We start from the raw sequence: 18,259 nt of genomic DNA on the forward strand, positions 1-18,259 counted from the left end.
GTGTCTTTCCACACCCGTGGGTGGCAGTAATCTGTTTTCTGAGAAAACCGAACATCTGACGCTCAGGTGCAAAAAGTAGACAAAGTAGCATTTAGTACCATTAACTAAACTAACACAGTAATTGTCTTTTACTACAGAGGGATTCACTCCTGCAAATATCTCTGATAATTTTACAACCCAGGGTTTCTCAACCATGTACCTGGAGGACCACCAACACTGCATTTTTTGTCTCCTTTGTCTCTGACACTACAAATAAAACAGATTTTAATATGAATTTCAGCAACTAAACACCCTTTAATGCGTTTATGCCTTTATACAAGATTTTTATATTAATGTCTACATTCACTGTCTCATTTAGGGAAACTCCTGAGGTAAATAAGTCACATCTCTGAACTTTATTAATAAACCTACTGAATATAAAATGCTGCGCTTCCCACCTCCAGTCGCATTGACTTCTGGGACTTCCAGAGCAAGATCGGTGCTCAAGTCGGCATCAGTGCATCCTCGATATCAAGAACATCCGAGAACTTTCATGCATCCTCCGTTCTTTAGGTCTTGAGTTTTATAATATATTGTTGATTATGACGTTACACGAGAACACAAGATCCGCTGAAGAACGTATACTGAGAAACAGCCATTGTCCTTGAGTCACATTAAAGATTCGTTCAAAATGAAGGAACTGTTCAAGAATGTCCTGGAGAGGTAACTGCAGTATTGAGTGTGTATCAGAGGGGATTGTGGGTAACTGTGCAGTAGATTGACCTTAATGGAGCATCACTTCGTCTCTTGCCTCTTGATTTACATACAGTCAGAGTGAATCCACTGATCAACAGCACAATCACACACACACTAATGATGATGATGATCCTGGAGAAATCTGACAGAAAACACACCAACACAAGAGTTAAAGACAAACCAACAGATTACTTTAACACTTCATTTTCAGCTTTTCTTCCATCTAATCCAAGATGGCGCCGATGACGATGGCAGCCTCCGTGTCGTGCTCTGCAGTAGTGTTTGTGTTTTTGTTAGTTTGTCCTGTCTCGAGTCATTTTCCTACAATTAGTTTCACCAGAGACGAATTGTTGGACATTCGGGCACATACACCACCGAATATTTTTCCATACCTGGATTTATCTGATGTTCTGTTGGACATCGTAGTCGGAGGAGCCGCGGTGCTGCTCAAACGCTTTCAAGCGCGCAGACGAGGAAAGCGTGCAGGCGCGCTTGTGAAACTCAGACAGCGCGGATTTCGGACCGCGCTGCCAAGCATTCATCTAGCAAATCTCCGCTCTCTACCCAACAAAATAGACGAACTCATTCTGCTCTCTCAGACAAACAGGGATTTTCTGCATTCAGCTGCTCTGTGTTTCACGGAAACCTGGCTGAACGACACCATACCGGACAACGCGCTTCACCTACCGGGCTATCAGCTGTTCAGAGCGGATCGCGACGAAGAATCAACGCGGAAATCACGCGGTGGCGGGACGTGCTTTTACATCAATGAAAGGTGGTGTACAGATGTAACAGTTTTAAAGAAGATGTGCTGTCCAGATCTCGAAGCACTGTTTATTAACTGTAAGCCTTTTTACTCCCCGCGCGAGTTCTGCTCGTTCATCCTCGTCAGTGTTTACATTCCTCCGCTCGCGCACGCGAGTCTGGCGATACAGAAACTAGCTGATCAGATCACGGTGTTAGAGCAACAACACCCGGACTCTGCTTTAATCATTCTCGGGGACTTTAACAAAGCAAAACTGTCCCGTGAACTGCCAAAATATAGACAGCATGTTACATGTCCCACAAGAGACAGAAATATACTGGATCACTGTTATACTACAATAAAGGATGCATACCGCTCCGTCCAACGAGCAGCTTTGGGACACTCTGACCATTGTTTGATTCATCTCATTCCAACCTACAGGCAGAAACTGAAAACAGCCAAACCTGTATTAAGATCTGTGAAAAGATGCACTAACGAAACAGAGCGAGATCTACAAGCCTGTTTCGACCTCACTGACTGGAGTGTTTTTGAAGCTGCTGCAAACGATCTGGATGAGCTCACAGAGACTGTAACATCTTATATCAGTTTCTGTGAAGACGTGTGCATTCCTACCAGGACTCAACTCACATACAATAATGACAAACCATGGTTCACTGTAAAACTCAGACAGCTACGTCAGGCCAAGGAGGTTGCTTACAGAAATGGGGATAGGGCCTTGTATAAACAGGCCAAATACACACTGGAAAAGGAGATCAGAGTCGCAAAAAGGAACTATTCTGAGAAACTAAGGAGTCAGTTCTCTTCCAGCGACTCAGCATCTGTGTGGAAAAGTTTGAAAAACATCACAAACTACAAGACACCATCCCCCAGCACTGTAGACAATGAACGACTTGCAAACGACCTGAATGAGTTTTACTGCCGGTTTGAGAAAACCCCCCACACCCACTCTGAACTGCTCTTCACGCCACCATTAACACCACCATCCCCCGCCTCCCTCATACCTGCCCTACAGTTCAGTGAAGAGGAGGTGTGCCAGGTCTTCCGGAAACAGAAGAGGAAAAAAGCACCAGGCCCAGATTTTATAACACCAGCCTGTTTAAAATCCTGTGCTGACCAACTGGCCCCCATCTTCACCCTGATCTTCAACAGATCACTGGAGCTGTGTGAAGTGCCCTCCTGCCTCAAACGCTCCACCATCATCCCCATCCCAAAGAAACCCAAACTTACAGGACTAAATGACTACAGACCGGTGGCACTAACATCTGTGGTCATGAAGTCCTTTGAAAAACTGATGCTGGCTCACCTGAAGGACATCACTGAACCCTCACTGGACTCTCTTCAGTTTGCCTACAGAGCAAACAGGTCTGTGGATGATGCGGTTAACATGGGACTGCATTATGCTCTGCAACACCTAGACAGACCAGGGACCTATGTGAGGATGTTGTTTGTTGACTTCAGCTCGGCGTTTAACACTATCATCCCAAAACTTCTCCTGCCCAAATTAACTCAGCTCTCTGTGCCCACCTCTGTCTGTCATTGGATCAACAGCTTCCTAACGGACAGGCAGCAGCTGGTGAAGCTGGGAAAATTCTCATCTAGCATCCGCACAATCAGCACTGGCGCCCCCCAGGGGTGTGTCCTCTCCCCACTGCTCTTCTCCCTGTACACGAATGACTGCACATCAAAAGACTCCTCTGTGAAGCTCTTGAAGTTTGCAGACGACACCACACTTATCGGCCTCATTCAGGACGGTGACGAGTCTGCCTACAGACAGGAGGTTAAGGAGTTGGCTGTCTGGTGCAGTAACAACAACCTGGAGCTCAACACGCTCAAAACAGTGGAGATGATAGTGGACTTCAGGAGAAACCCCCCTGCTCTCCCCCCACTGAGCATCATGGACAGCATTGTGGCAGCAGTGGAGTCATTCAAGTTCCTGGGCACCACCATCTCTAAGGACCTGAAGTGGGACACTCACATTGACTCCATTGTCAAAAAAAGCTCAACAGAGGATGTACTTTCTTCGTCAGCTGAGGAAGTTTAACCTCCCAAAGGAGCTGCTGAAACAGTTCTACACCTCCATCATTGAATCAGTCATCTGCACATCAATAACTGTCTGGTTTAGCTCAGCTACTAAATACGACCTCCAAAGACTACGTCGAATAGTTCGGACTGCTGAGCGAATCACTGGTACAACCCTTCCTACTCCCCAAGAACTGTACTTATCCAGAGCGAGCAGAAGGGCTGCCAAAATCACTCTGGACCCTAATAAGGATAAAAGGCTAAACCAAATGAATTAAATAAGGATATTTTACCTTGTTTGATGTGTAAATGAACTTTAGTGACAGCATAATCTCCACACCAGTAAACTCCAGAGTCGTCTGCTCTCAGATCAGTGATGTTGACAGTAAAGACTCCAGCAGACGCTTCATCACTGATAGAGAATCGAGCATCTCTGATGGTCTCCAATGAATCTCCATCCTTCACACACGTGGAGGCTTCATGTGCTTTGCAGAAGCTTTTCTGATCTCCATCATGATGTCTGCACTGGATGGACACGTCATCTCCTTCATACTTAGTCAAGCTCAGCTCTGGAAATGATCAGAAACACAAGAACATCAGTGGACAGGCCTAGTTTTCCACATTCAGATGTGTGAAGCTTCCTCACCCTGCTTGATGATGACCATCAGATGAGTGTAAAGATAATTCAGCTCTCTGTCTAATGTCACTGCGCACCAGTATTTCCCAGCATCCTCTGCTGTCAGTCCAGTGATGGTCCCAGTGAAGACACTTGCTGTGACGTCTTCATGCAGAGTCAGTCTCTCTTTCTCTTCTCTCACAGTCTCATCCAGAGGATGTGTGTCTCTAGTGGAGCACTTCCCCTTACAGAGAGACTTTGACTTTGATTGATAGATTGAATCATAAGGGCAGAAGATCTGAGCAGATTCTCCTTCACGTCTCACTACTGGAGACACTGCAGATGAAGAACAGGGGAACTGAACATTCATTATTAAGGTAATAAAACTATTTCTTTATTTGCTACATAATGCAACTCCTCAGGTTCCTCATGAATATAATCACACACCACGTTTGTTCTACTCACTCATAATCTCCAGATGTACAGTATTAATAATGTAGTAACTGTACGAGTGTTTGTCGAGCCAAACTCCACATAAATAAACTCCTCCATCATCTGCTGTCACTGCAGTAATGCTCACACTGAATGAGTTTCTCTGTCTGTCATCAGATATATTGAATCTTTCTTTCTTATTCAGTGTGCTGTAAATCATCTCAATGGAGTCTCTTTCCTCTTTGAATATGATCTTGGGATCATTAATATGATTATGAGAATATTCACAGCTGAAGCTGCCAGTTTCTCCAACAGTCATGATCACTCTTTTTGACGCACAACAGGAGTCTGTAAATAACAATAGTGAAGAAATGCTTCAACTAAGGCTTTAAAATGATTAGATTTCTATTGATGTCACTGACCTTCTTCCACTTGTAACATCAAATATACCCCCCAGTTATAAAGAGCACCGATCCAGTATTCTCCAATTCAGATCTGTGATGAAGATCATGAGGTTTCCATCAGTGTTTTGAAACAGAGTGAATCTTCCTTCATTAATCCATCTCTCATGTTTCCTATCCTTTATTATTGTCCTCCAGTCTGGTAATTTAGCCAGATATTTAGCAGAATCACTGAACCAGAGTTTCCCAGAATCCAGCATCAGGCTTCCTCCAGAATATCCAGTGACTGAAAGAGAAAAGCTCTGACCTGAGATCAGCTGTAAAGTCAAGAAGTTGATGAGGAGGATCTTCATTGTGACTTGAGTTGAGTGTGTTATTGATGCTAAATAATGTGTGTGTGTGTGTGTGTGGATCTCTCTGTCTCTACATCAGTCTGCCTTAGTGACTTCCTCTTTCTTCAGGCTTTGCTCACTCACAAAACGACACCTACAGGTCAAACACTGAACTTGCACTAGATAAGAACTAACACCCAATTACATCAGAACTTCATTATTTAAATATTCCACTAGAGGGCTTGTTAACTGAACATGCATCTTATCACTGAGGTTATATTCACCGTTCCTGCATCCCCATTCACATACAAATACTAACCTTGAGGCAGATGGGCTACAGCAGCAGAAGACCACACCAGGTGCCACTTCTGTCAGCTAAGAACAGGAAACTGAGGCTACAATTCGCAAAACTTTACAATAGAAGATTGGAGAAACATTACCTGGTCTGATGAGTCTCCATTTCTGCTGCGACATTCAGATGGTCGGGTCGGAATTTGGCGTCAACAACATGAAAGCATGGATCCATCCTGCCTTGTATCAAGGGTTCAGGCTGATGGTGGTGGTGTAATGGTGTGGGGGAGATCTTCTTTCCACACATTGGGCCCATTAGTACCAATTGTGTCAACACCACAGCCTACCTGAGTATTGTTACTGACCATGTCCATCCCTGTGATGTGGTGAAATGTGAGATTCACATCATGGATGTGCAGCTGACAATTCTCCAGCACCTGCGTAATGCCATCATGTCAATATGGAGCAAAATCTCTGAGGAACATTTCCAGTAGCTTGTTGAATCTATGCCATGAAGAATTAAGGCAGTTCTGAAGGCAAAGGGGGGTCCAACCTGGTACTAGTGTACCTAATAAAGTGGTCTGTAAGTGTATAAACAACTCTTTAAATAAAAATCTCATATACGTGCTTTTATGTATAAAACATTTGCAGTAAAAACATATAAAGCAGATCTCACTGAGCGGATATATAGGCTTTTAAACTAATCTGGCAGACTGATGTGGATCCAGCACCATGGACAGCGGCTGTTGATCAAACTTCAGCACTACTAAGGACAGATCAGCAAAAACACACCTCCACTTATATTTTCCCTAAAAATATAGACGTAATTACCCAATATTTCAATTCAATTAAATTCAATTCACCTTTATTTGTATAGCGCTTATACAATGTAGATTGTGTCAAAGCAGCTTCACATAAAAGGTCACAGTAAATAGGAACAGTGTAGTTCAGTTATTCCAATATTTCCAGTTTATCAAATAAAAATATAACAAATGATACAAATGATTGATTAAATCTATAAGGGTTTAAGATATGAATTAGAAATGTAACTAACTAATATTAGCCACTAGGTGTCACAAGATGATTTAGTATAAGACAAGGTTTAAATTAAAGTAGCAGTGAACAGAACATCATAGCATCGCTTTATTTTCCCTTTTCACATTTTGTTGACTATTAATTACATTGCAACTACATGCCAACTAAATCTCATTTCAGTATTAGTAGACTGTCTGCTTAAACATTATTCCTTACTGTAAGTAACTATGAAATTACATGTCAAACTACACTAAGATTAACCCTAACCATAGAGTCTACTAATACTCTAATGGGAATTAGTTCACATGTAGTTGCAGTGTAACTTAAAACGAACATAATGTGTACAATGAAGCATCAAAGGACAAATGCTAACACTATAATCAGACAGTAAAATGTTCAGTGTCTTCATTATTTTTACACTCAGAAATAAAGGTACGCGAGCCGTCACTGGTGAGGTGCACATTTTTACTTAAAGGGTCCATATTGGTTCCTCAAAAGTATATATTAGTACCTAAAAATGTACACTTTTGTACTTTTTAGGTACTAATATGTACCCTTGAGGTATTAATATGGAATATGTACAAATGTTTACCTTTTCAAAAGGTACCACCCCAGTGACGGCTCACCTATCTTTATTTCTGAGAGCGTACAACATCACTAACAATGTCAAAAAATAGTGTTCATCCTGTTTTATATATTCAGAATGGCTACAGTTTGACGAACAGAGCTACATTTTAGCTAAATAACCATACTTGTAGCTCATGACTATTATTATTCATTCATTTCTATCCTCGTAAAGCAGATTTAACCACTTATAAAGTGCTAAAGGAATAAAGATGACAGTGAAGTGGAAAATGTGGTATCGGTGGGCACTAAAAGCACTTCCTGCAAAAGGCTCTGAAAGCAATAATATAAACGAAAGCGCAAAAGCAAACCACAAGCACAGACATGTCTCTTGCACATCCTTTAACCTACTTTTCTGAAAATAAATCACCAAAAACTTAATATAATATTCAAATAATAATTATATAAACATTAATGTGCTCACTTCTAATCTGTTTGCAGTCCGGTGATGATTTCACTGATGATTTGACTTCAGTTCATCTTTATTTCTATAGACTGTGTGAAAGAAGATGAGAGAGTTAAAGCCATAAAGAAAAATCTTTTTCTATAATTCTGTCATGTTCTTTTAAACTGGTTTTGTCATAAACTGTATATTAAAAGTGACCTATCATCCCCCTTTTTACATAATAAAAAAATAACAATATTGAGAACAGTTCCTAGAGTGTGTAGTTAAGTTTGAGCTCAAAACACCACACAGATAATGTAAGGTATACTAGTGTAAGTGTTGGTGGAAATTGAACAGATATAAGTCGTCCGGTCAGAGACGAAGAGCACTTTAATGAACTGGTTGAGGGTTTACAGTCCTTGAGTTTGGAAGTATGGCAGAGCAGCACAATGATTTGGAGTGTAGCTTAATATGTGTGGTTCTAAACGAACGGAAATAACAAATATCTATTAGTGCTGAACAGAAATAGTACTACAATCTCAATACGCTACACATACAGTATATCTATCTATCTATCTATCTATCTATCTATCTATCTATCTATCTATCTATCTATCTATCTATCTATATATATATATATATATATATATATATATATATATATATATATATATATATATATATATATCTTAGTCACATGTAGTAACTTAAGGCAGCGTAATAGCTACATACTGACATTTTCAGACATGTATGTCATTGATTAACACTTGTGAATTGGTATCATGTACTCTAACTCGTAAACTTAAGAGAATCAGTCATTATGGCTTAAATCTCAGCATCAATATCACTTATAACATAAAGTAACAATATGTAGATGCTCAAAGTGACAAACAGTTAATATTCTACCCAAATATTACCCTTTACTCATTTCACATAATTATTCATTAGCGAGTCTATGGCCCACTTACAAGATTATAATCAGTAATCAGTGATAATACTGAACATAGGCAAGGACAGCTAAACATTTAGCTATGTTCTGCTATAGTTTAGTGGCTAATTCGTATGAATTCGTACGAGTTCAGTCGTACGAAATTGTACGATTTTAAAAAGGAGGCGTGGCACCTAACCCCACCCCTAAACCCAACCGTCATTGGGGGATGAGCAAATCGTACTAAATTGTTCGAATTAGATCGTACGAATTAGCCACTAAATCAAAAAGTTACGAAGTTCCGTGAGATTGTGTTGGAATAACACTTCAAATGGTCACTCACTTGTATTTGAACGCACTCAGCAATAACAATGCAATGCTAGTGAAGTCAGTCCATGCTCTGACATGTTTTCCTGTTAACTATTAAAGGGATCATTTAAGGGGAATCTGCGTCATGAGTGTAATATTTAGTAAAGTCACAAGAGGGCTGTATATACAGTACATCACAGCCTTTTCTACAAATTAGAATTAATTGCAGTCAATTAAGAATTAATGCAATTAATGACAAAATAGAGATGAATGCTGAATACACTAAGCTGCCACCTGCCTTTGCCTTTATTTGCTCGCTGATGTGGGCGACGCAGTGGCGCAGTAGGTAGTGCTGTCGCCTCACAGCAAGAAGGTCGCTGGTTCGAGCCTCGGCTGGGTCAGTTGGCGTTTCTATGTGGAGTTTGCATGTTCTCCCTGCGTTCGCGTGGGTTTCCTCCGGGTGCTCCGGTTTCCCCCACAGTCCAAAGACATGCAGTACAGGTGAATTGGGTAGTCTAAATTGTCTGTAGTGTGTGAATAAGTGTGTTTTCCAGTGATGGGTTGCAGCTGGAAGGGCATCCGCTGCATGAAACAAATGCTGGATAAGTTGGCGGTTCATTCCGCTGTGGCCACCCCAGATTAATAAAGGGACTAAGCCGACAAGCAAATGAATGAATGAATGCTCACTGATGTATTGTGCATTGCTCTCTATCCATTTCGTGACAGTATTTACGTTTTAAAAAAAATCCAATTAATTTCCAAAACAAATTACAAAACAAACAAACTAAATGTTACATTAAATTCAAAACAACTATCTTTGTCAAAGATATTCACTCCAACCACCTCCCCATCGTTCTCCCTCGCTTTTCAAATGGGATGGTGGGCCAAATCAAAGGTTAGAATGGGACAACCATGTTCCCGCACTGCCGTTTGTAGCTCCGCCCTCTTCTGAAAAAAAAACACAATCTTATTTAAATTTAAAGCGACAGTCACCAAAACACCAAAAATAGGATCAAAGCCTAAAAGGGTCAGTATCAGAAAGCTAGAAAACTTTATTAGCTGTTATTCACAGCCTATGCAGGTTCTGTTCACTAAAGTAGACTTCATTCACAGACGCCCGCCCGCCCTCTCTGTGATAACAGCTCACGGTCAGCAGCTCACGTCACGAGTGATTTCGCAGCCGCGAGTACATCATTACATGAAGACTGGAATTACATTTTTGGGTGAATTATACCTTATAAATACAGCATGTGACTCTTTCAACACCATTTAGAGGTGTCCACATTGCTGAGCAATTTATGTAAAACTGTGAAGACTTGTGCGGCTGCCTTTGCTTCTCTCTTAAACTTGAAATTATGATTGGCAGAATCGTAGAAATGCTGGATTAAGAAGGAAGTCGAATCGAGATCGCAATCTTTTTTTTGACTAATCATTCAGCTCTAGCAGATATACATATAAATAACAGAATTCCCCTGACACACAAAAAAGAAATTTGGTGTTCAGTGTTTGTTCTGGATCCTGTATGCTTTGAATCAGAGAGTTTCTTCAAATGCATCAGTTTATAACTCACACACTGAGTCTCCTCAGGCAGTGAGACGATGATTGATGGCAGCATATTCACTGCACTCCTGATGATTCCTCAAACGGACACTGTCAGGACGGTCTGATGTCTTGAGGAAAGTCACCGCTGCGTAATTCACATCCTCAGCAGACGAGATGCAGATCTGAGAGTCACTAGAGGGAGAAACCTGTGAGGAGGAAGAATCGTTTCTATATTACAGGTTCATTATTTCTGGCTCTGGGCAGAGGTTTTCAACTGTGCTCACCGAGTCACTGGCTGCTGGTGCTGTGTGAGATCTTCCGGATGGAGAATCAGTACCTGTGAGGTGAACAACAGATCTAAACTCCACTCCTGTGTTTATATCACATTTTAACACTATTTTGGCAATTGTCTCATTTGTTGGAGCAGGAAACTAATGCCTCTATGACTGATAGCATGTCTGATCAACTAATGTGGGAAAAAGTGCTAGTAATATTAAAGTATATGTAAATGAGGAGACGCTTTACTGAGTGATGGAGACTTCCTCCTCCTCCTCCTCCTCCAGAGAATCACTGACAGAATCAGACTGATGACCAGAAGCAGAAGCACAGACAGACCAACAGCGAGAGACGAGTCTGAAAACACAAGAGATCCAGTGAATCAATCTGAAGTATCAAAACAGACTGACAATTAGAGCTGAATCTGAAAACAAAAGATTTAGTGAATCACTCTGAAGAATCAAAACAGACCGACAAATGAGCTGAATCATTGTCTGAGCTGAATCTGAAAAAAAAAGATTCAGTGAATCACTCTGAAGAGTCAAAACAGACTGACAATTAGAGCTGAATCTGAAAACAAAAGATTCAGTGAATCAATCTGAAGAATCAAAACAGACCGACAATTAGAGCTGAATCTGAAAACAAAAGATTCGGTGAATCACTCTGAAGAATCAAAACAGACTGACAATTATAGCTGAATCTGAAAACAAAAGATTTAGTGAATCACTCTGAAGAATCAAAACAGACCGACAAATGAGCTGAATCATTGTCTGAGCTGAATCTGAAAACAAAAAATTCAGTGAATCACTCTGAAGAGTCAAAACAGACTGACAATTAGAGCTGAATCTGAAAACAAAAGATTCAGTGAATCACTCTGAAGAGTCAAAACAGACTGACAATTAGAGCTGAATCTGAAAACAAAAGATTCAGTGAATCACTCTGAAGAATCAAAACAGACTGACATTTAGAGCTGAATCTGAAAACAAAAGATTCAGTGAATCACTCTGAAGAATCAAAACAGACTGACAATTAGAGCTGAATCTGAAAACAAAAGATTCAGTGAATCACTCTGAAGAATCAAAACAGACTGACAATTAGAGCTGAATCTGAAAACAAAAGATTTAGGGAATCACTCTGAAGAATCAAAACAGACCGACAATTAGAGCTGAATCTGAAAACAAAAGATTCGGTGAATCACTCTGAAGAATCAAAACAGACTGACATTTATAGCTGAATCTGAAAACAAAAGATTTAGTGAATCACTCTGAAGAATCAAAACAGACCGACAAATGAGCTGAATCATTGTCTGAGCTGAATCTGAAAACAAAAAATTCAGTGAATCACTCTGAAGAGTCAAAACAGACTGACAATTAGAGCTGAATCTGAAAACAAAAGATTCAGTGAATCACTCTGAAGAGTCAAAACAGACTGACAATTAGAGCTGAATCTGAAAACAAAAGATTCAGTGAATCACTCTGAAGAATCAAAACAGACTGACATTTAGAGCTGAATCTGAAAACAAAAGATTCAGTGAATCACTCTGAAGAATCAAAACAGACTGACAATTAGAGCTGAATCTGAAAACAAAAGATTCAATGAATCACTCTGAAGAATCAAAACAGACTGACAATTAGAGCTGAATCTGAAAACAAAAGATTTAGGGAATCACTCTGAAGAATCAAAACAGACTGACAATTAGAGCTGAATCTGAAAACAAAAGATTCAGTGAATCACTCTGAAGAATCAAAACAGACCGACAATTAGAGCTGAATCTGAAAACAAAAGATTCAGTGAATCACTCTGAAGAATCAAAACAGACCGACAATTAGAGCTGAATCTGGAAACAAAAGATTTAGTGAATCACTCTGAAGAATCAAAACAGACTGACAATTATAGCTGAATCTGAAAACAAAAGAGATTCAGTGAATCACTCTGAAGAATCAAAACAGACTGACGATTAGAGCTGAATCTGAAAACAAAAGAGATTCAGTAAATTACTCCGAAGAATCAAAACAGACTGACAATTAGAGCTGAATCTGAAAACAAAAGAGATTCAGTAAATTACTCCGAAGAATCAAAACAGACTGACAATTAGAGCTGAATCTGAAAACAAAAGATTCAGTGAATCACTCTGAAGAATCAAAACAGACTGACAATTAGAGCTGAATCTGAAAACAAAAGATTCAGTGAATCACTCTGAAGAATCAAAACAGACTGAAAATTAGAGCTGAATCTGAAAACAAAAGAGATTCAGTGAATCACTCTGAGCAGTCAAAACAGACTGACAATCTCACCCAAGCCTGAAAACACAAAAGATTCATTGAATCACTGTGAAAAGTAAAGAGAGACCTACAGACAGACAAACAAAGAAGAGTGTGAAAATGAGATTCAGTGAATTAGTGAAGAGTCAAAAGACCCAGCAGACAGAAGTGAGTGTGGTTTTACCTTGAGCAGGAGAAGTGATCAGTGGAGTCTGAGCTGATGTGAAGGATGATGCTGTCTGGACTTCCTTTCTCTCTGAAACAGAAATAAACTGTTCAAGCAACAGTGCAAATGAAGGGGAATTTCTAAACCAGACTTTTGCACAGACAACCCACAGACATTCACACTCACGTCTTCACACACGTCACTTCCCTGTTTGAGCTGACACAAATGTCCTGAGGACTTAGAGGGAAAATAAAGGCTTGCAACAAATCACAGGATATAATAAGACGCAGAGTAAGAATGAATTGAACATAATTATTCATTGTAAACATTCTTTGCTACTACTAAAACTATTATAAAACATGTACTTTGTAATGTATTGATTATGAATCTCACATTTGATCAGGGAAGTTCGTGCTGCATTTAAAAATTATCATCTTGAAATGACTCAAAATGGGGGAGTAATGAATGAAATGTGTGGTAACAGCCTTAACCAAATTGTCAACCATAAGACAACCACAAACTAAAAGCTTGAGAATCGTAGCTTTCATATGCAGGGATTGATTTTTAAAAGATATTACTGAACTACAGAAATGTATGGCATCATTTAAGCTCTTAAGATTACTTATAGTTCTAAAGCAAGTTCCCGCAAACTACACGTAAAAGCATTAATAACCATTCATTCATTCATTCATTTTATTTTCGGCTTAGTCCCTTTGTTAATCAGGGGTCGCTACAGAGGAATGAACCGCCAACTCATCCAGCATATGTTTTACGCAGTGGATACCGTTCCAGCCTCAACCCATCACTGGGAAAGCATTAATAACCAGGTTTCCTTTATTAATTTTGAAGTTATTTGGATAAACTTAGCATTTTATTTTTATTTTAGGAAGACATATTTCCACCGTGAATGCATTTGTAAAAATGAGCTCATTTCTGCACATCAAAATCAGATGAATATACTGTACTCATGAAAAATGAACTGAAGCGGAAACAAATATAATTAAAGATAAAAGCAATGAAAACCAATGGAAATGCATCAAATTAAACCAACAAATGTAATCAAATATACTAATTATGAATCTGTGTAGCGGCATTATTGCTTTAAGCCGCTATCGCGGTAAGGGTAAACAATGACGCGTGAGTCCGCTGTGAATCCTTTTTCTCATGTTTATTTTATCACATCTTGTGCCATCAAATCAGTGAAATAGCTCATTGTTCCTCAATAGCACTACCGTCACCACAAACAAACTCACAGTCTGAAAATTGTTTCCTCTTCCCCTTCCTACTCCACCTACTACCTAGCTTCCTTAAATCCCAATTTTGACAAAATAAAAGTCTTCATTCTCACAATCACAACAATAAAGCTAATCCTTAAACATGAATAAAATACAAATACAAAATACTCAAATCTAAATACAATAATTATCAAATGTAAACTTTAATAATAATAATAATAATAATAATAATAATAATAATAATAATAATAATAATAATCGTATCATCCAACCAACCCATTTAGTCCAAACATAATAATAATAAAAGAAAAAAATGGCTCCAACAACATGAGTTTAAACTCTGACCTGTTATAACCAGCTTCACTTCAGAGTAGGAGTGTTTACTATTAGATCTATGAACTGCACACTGGTGAATCCCAGAATCCAGCAGACTCAGATTCCTCATGATCACAGTGAAAACTGCTGATCTTCTATCATCAAACACAGAGAATCTTCCAGAATGAACCCATTTCTCTTCCTCTGTAGTCCTGATGAGTTGAGAGCACCACTGATGTTTGATTCTCTCCGGCTTCTTCCCTTTACAGAAATACTTTGCGTTTTGGAAATATTTAGTCTTATATGTGCATGTGATGTTCACGTCACCTCCTGCATATCCAGTCACACTCATGACACCTACAAAACAAACCAGCAGTTTAATACAACATCTGGCGTATTATATAAATCTGACAGCATCTTCTACATTCAGTTACAGGCTACTGTTTTGTTTTAGTCATTTACTCTGCGATCAGACTCTTACCAGGAATCATGAGCAGAGTGAAAGTCCAGATGATCTTCATTCTTCTCTCTTATTCACTGATCTCCTGTCATTAATAGATTCAGCTCTTCTCAAACTCTTCATTTTAGGTTTGACTCTCTCTTTCCAGGTTTATGATGAAGAGATGAACATGACCGAGAGACGCCCACTTCCTCTGAGAGAGAGAGAGAGAGGAAGTGAAACTAATGCTCCAACAGCAGCACTTACTAATGTTACTGTATGATTTTACCAAGTACAGTACGATGCAATCCTGGATGAACATCTATGTTGATCCTAGAACATAATTTTTTGTTGGGAAATGTAATCCTATTCCCTATCCCTAAACCCAAACATAACTGTAGATCACTCCCAAAATCAGAGGGGGATAATAGTTGGATAACACTCATGCAGTAGTGCATAAAAATAACCATAAGCCTAATCTTAACATAAACAGTAAACGTATCCCTTAATTCTGATTGGCTGATTGGAATGTAGTTCCAGAATCAACATAGACATTCATCCAGGAACCAATAGTGTCTGGGTGTAATGTCAGACACAATGCACTCAATGGAGTGAGTGACGTCACTGTGATAGGTAGGGGTTGGGTGAGCGCATTAAAAAGCACTGGATGCAGCTCTGATTGCATCTGCACCAGGTCTGCATCCAGACCCATCTCCCAGGAACATGTCCTACTTGGTGAAATCAGCTTTGTGGTACTGTATGAGTGCAGGGTTCTGGTTGATTCATATGCTTTATCATATTTGATATTAGTTTAAGACACTACAAGAGATCAAGTCAGCATTGCAATGGTAGTTAAGATTGTTGCTTTTCTACTATCTTGATGCACACATCCACTTCCTGTAATGAGAAAAAAATAATAATAATAAAATATGGTGGCGCTTGATTTAGTTATTTGGGAAATCTGTTGGATTGTTGAAAGATGAGCATTGCTAACAAAATGAAGGAAGAATGATGAATGGATTAGGTCAGAGCAGAAATTAGATAACCCCGCCCTAAAGTAATGATGGCCCCTCCCTATTTCGCACTCTCAGAAATAAAGGTAGTACCTGGGGCAGTACCTTTTCAAAAGACACATATTTGTACCCAAAGGCTCCACAGTGGTACCTCAAGGTACATATTAGTACCCAAGTGCGCCTAAAATATACCTTTGTGGGATTAATATAGACCCTTCAGGTACAAATATGTACTTTTGAAAAGGTACTGCCACAGTGACAGCTGTCGTACCTTTATTTCTGAGTGCATGATGATGGTAACCTTGACATTAAACACAACAGAATAGAAAAACCGAGCTATATAAAACCATCTTATTGTTCTGTGATGGGTCGACACGGTGGCTCAGTGGTTAGCACTGTCACCTCACAGCAAGGAGGTCGCTGGTTTGAGCCTCGGCTGGGTCAGTTGGCATTTCTGTGTAGAGTTTGCATGTTCTCACCGTGTTGGCGTGGGTTTCCTTCGGGTCCTCCGGTTTCCCCCACAGTCCAAACACATGCGCTATAGGGGAATTGATGAATTAAATTGGCCGTAGTGTATGGGTGTTTCCCAGTACTGGGTTGCAGCTGGAAGGGCATCGGCTGTGTAAAACATTAACTGGATAAATTAGCGGTTCATTCCGCTGTGGCGACCCCTCATGAATAAAGGGACTAAGCTGAAAATGAATGAATGAATGTTTTGTGATGTTTAAATATGGAGATGAGGCATTAACATTATTAATTAACCCCTTATTGGGTGAAGAACCATATTTGGTCATGTTATTTTCCGTTTTTTTTTTTTTTATTGAGTGTCTTATAAAGTGTTAATATGTATTATCATTACAGCAATCGACTAAAGGTGCACCATGCGATATTTGCCAGAATATGTTGTTATTTGACTGCATGAAAACAAACACACACACATAATCCACCATGCCACACCCCTTTGCATCTGTGATATACTTACTAGACACGCCCCCTCATGGCCACAACCAGTCATAAAAACAGCTGCATGAATACTGAGGCTATGAAATTGAGAGAACGTTATGAAAATGTTTCATTCATCCAACATGAATGATGTAATTCAGGATCGTTTATCAGTCAGCAAAACAGAACAGCAAAACATTCACTTACATTATAAGCGATCATACTAAAAACACCCCTGACCTGCACAAGGCTGCAAAATCAAGAAATGCACAGAAATGAACTCATTTACCAATAGATGGAGCCATAGGTTTTTGATAGTCGTCTGGTGGCACTGGGATCAAGTCTCCATGATAATTAGGTTTTCTTTGGTGGGAAACAGCGAAACCTAGAGGTAGAATCACTCACTGATCCTATTGAGAAATGGAAAGCAGAACTTTGACATTCTGAGAAATTTTGTGTGTCTGGAATTTGGTTCAACACAAACTAATAGCCAAGAAAAGACAAGTAAAAGACATGTAAACACACATACACACATGTAACCTGTAGGTAAACATTTGGGAATCTTTTTTTCAACACATTTCTAATCATAATAGTTTTAATAACTCATCTCTAATAACTGATTTATTTTCTCTTTGTCATGATGACAGTAAATAATATTAGACTAGATATTCTTCAAGACACTTCTATACAGCTTAAAGTGACATTTAAAGGCTTAATTAGGTTAATTAGGTTAACTAGGCAGGATAGGGTAATTAGGCAAGTTATTGTATAATGATGGTTTGTTCTGTAGACGATCAAAAATATATTGCTTAAAGGGGCTAATAATATTGACCTTAATATTGTGTTTAAAATTTTTTAAACTGCTTTTATTCTAGCCAAAATAAAACAAGTAAGAATTTCTCCAGAAGAAAAAATATTATCAGACATACTGTGAACATTATCTTGCTCAGATAAACATCATTTACGAAATACATATATAAAATAATAAAAAAGTAAAAAAAAATTCAAACGGGGGCTAATAATTGTGACTCCAACTGTGTGTGTATAATATATATATATATATATATATATATATATATATATATATATATATATATATGTGCGTGCGTGCGTGCGTGCGTGCGTGCGTGCGTGCATGCATGCATGCATGCATGTATGCATGTATGTATGTATATATATATATATATATATATATAT

At 39.1% G+C, this 18,259-nt stretch overlaps 1 protein-coding gene across 2 annotated transcripts; it reads right to left on the reverse strand.

Annotated features, from left to right (window-relative positions):
• Positions 1–8,353: 8,353 nt before the first annotated feature.
• LOC130222388 (CMRF35-like molecule 8) lies at positions 8,354–15,307 on the reverse strand. Of its 2 annotated transcripts, none has more exons than XM_056454990.1 (7): positions 15,150–15,307; positions 14,699–15,025; positions 13,137–13,208; positions 10,941–11,048; positions 10,700–10,752; positions 10,444–10,621; positions 8,354–9,818 (listed from the first exon to the last, which is right to left on the reverse strand). In XM_056454990.1, the coding sequence occupies exons 1-6, from the start codon at positions 15,187–15,189 to the stop codon at positions 10,457–10,459; spliced, it is 765 nt and encodes a 254-aa protein (XP_056310965.1). In that variant the 5' UTR covers positions 15,190–15,307; the 3' UTR covers positions 8,354–9,818; positions 10,444–10,456. The 2 variants fall into 2 exon arrangements, with proteins under 2 accessions (XP_056310965.1, XP_056310963.1); XM_056454988.1 differs by having other exon boundaries at positions 8,354–9,821.
• Between the last annotated feature and the right edge of the window lie 2,952 nt (positions 15,308–18,259).

Source organism: Danio aesculapii, chromosome 1 (genome assembly GCF_903798145.1).
Source record: "Danio aesculapii chromosome 1, fDanAes4.1, whole genome shotgun sequence".
NCBI classification, from domain to species: domain Eukaryota; kingdom Metazoa; phylum Chordata; class Actinopteri; order Cypriniformes; family Danionidae; genus Danio; species Danio aesculapii.

Coding starts and splice junctions, on each gene's coding strand:
- LOC130222388 (XM_056454990.1), bottom strand. CDS start 15,189: ATGAAGATCATCTGGACTTTCACTCTGCTCATGATTCCTG. Junction 13,209..14,698: donor AGTGAAGCTGGTTATAACAG/GTCAGAGTTTAA, acceptor TTTCTGTTTCAG/AGAGAAAGGAAGTCCAGACA. Junction 10,753..10,940: donor GAGGAAGTCTCCATCACTCA/GTAAAGCGTCTC, acceptor TTCACCTCACAG/GTACTGATTCTCCATCCGGA.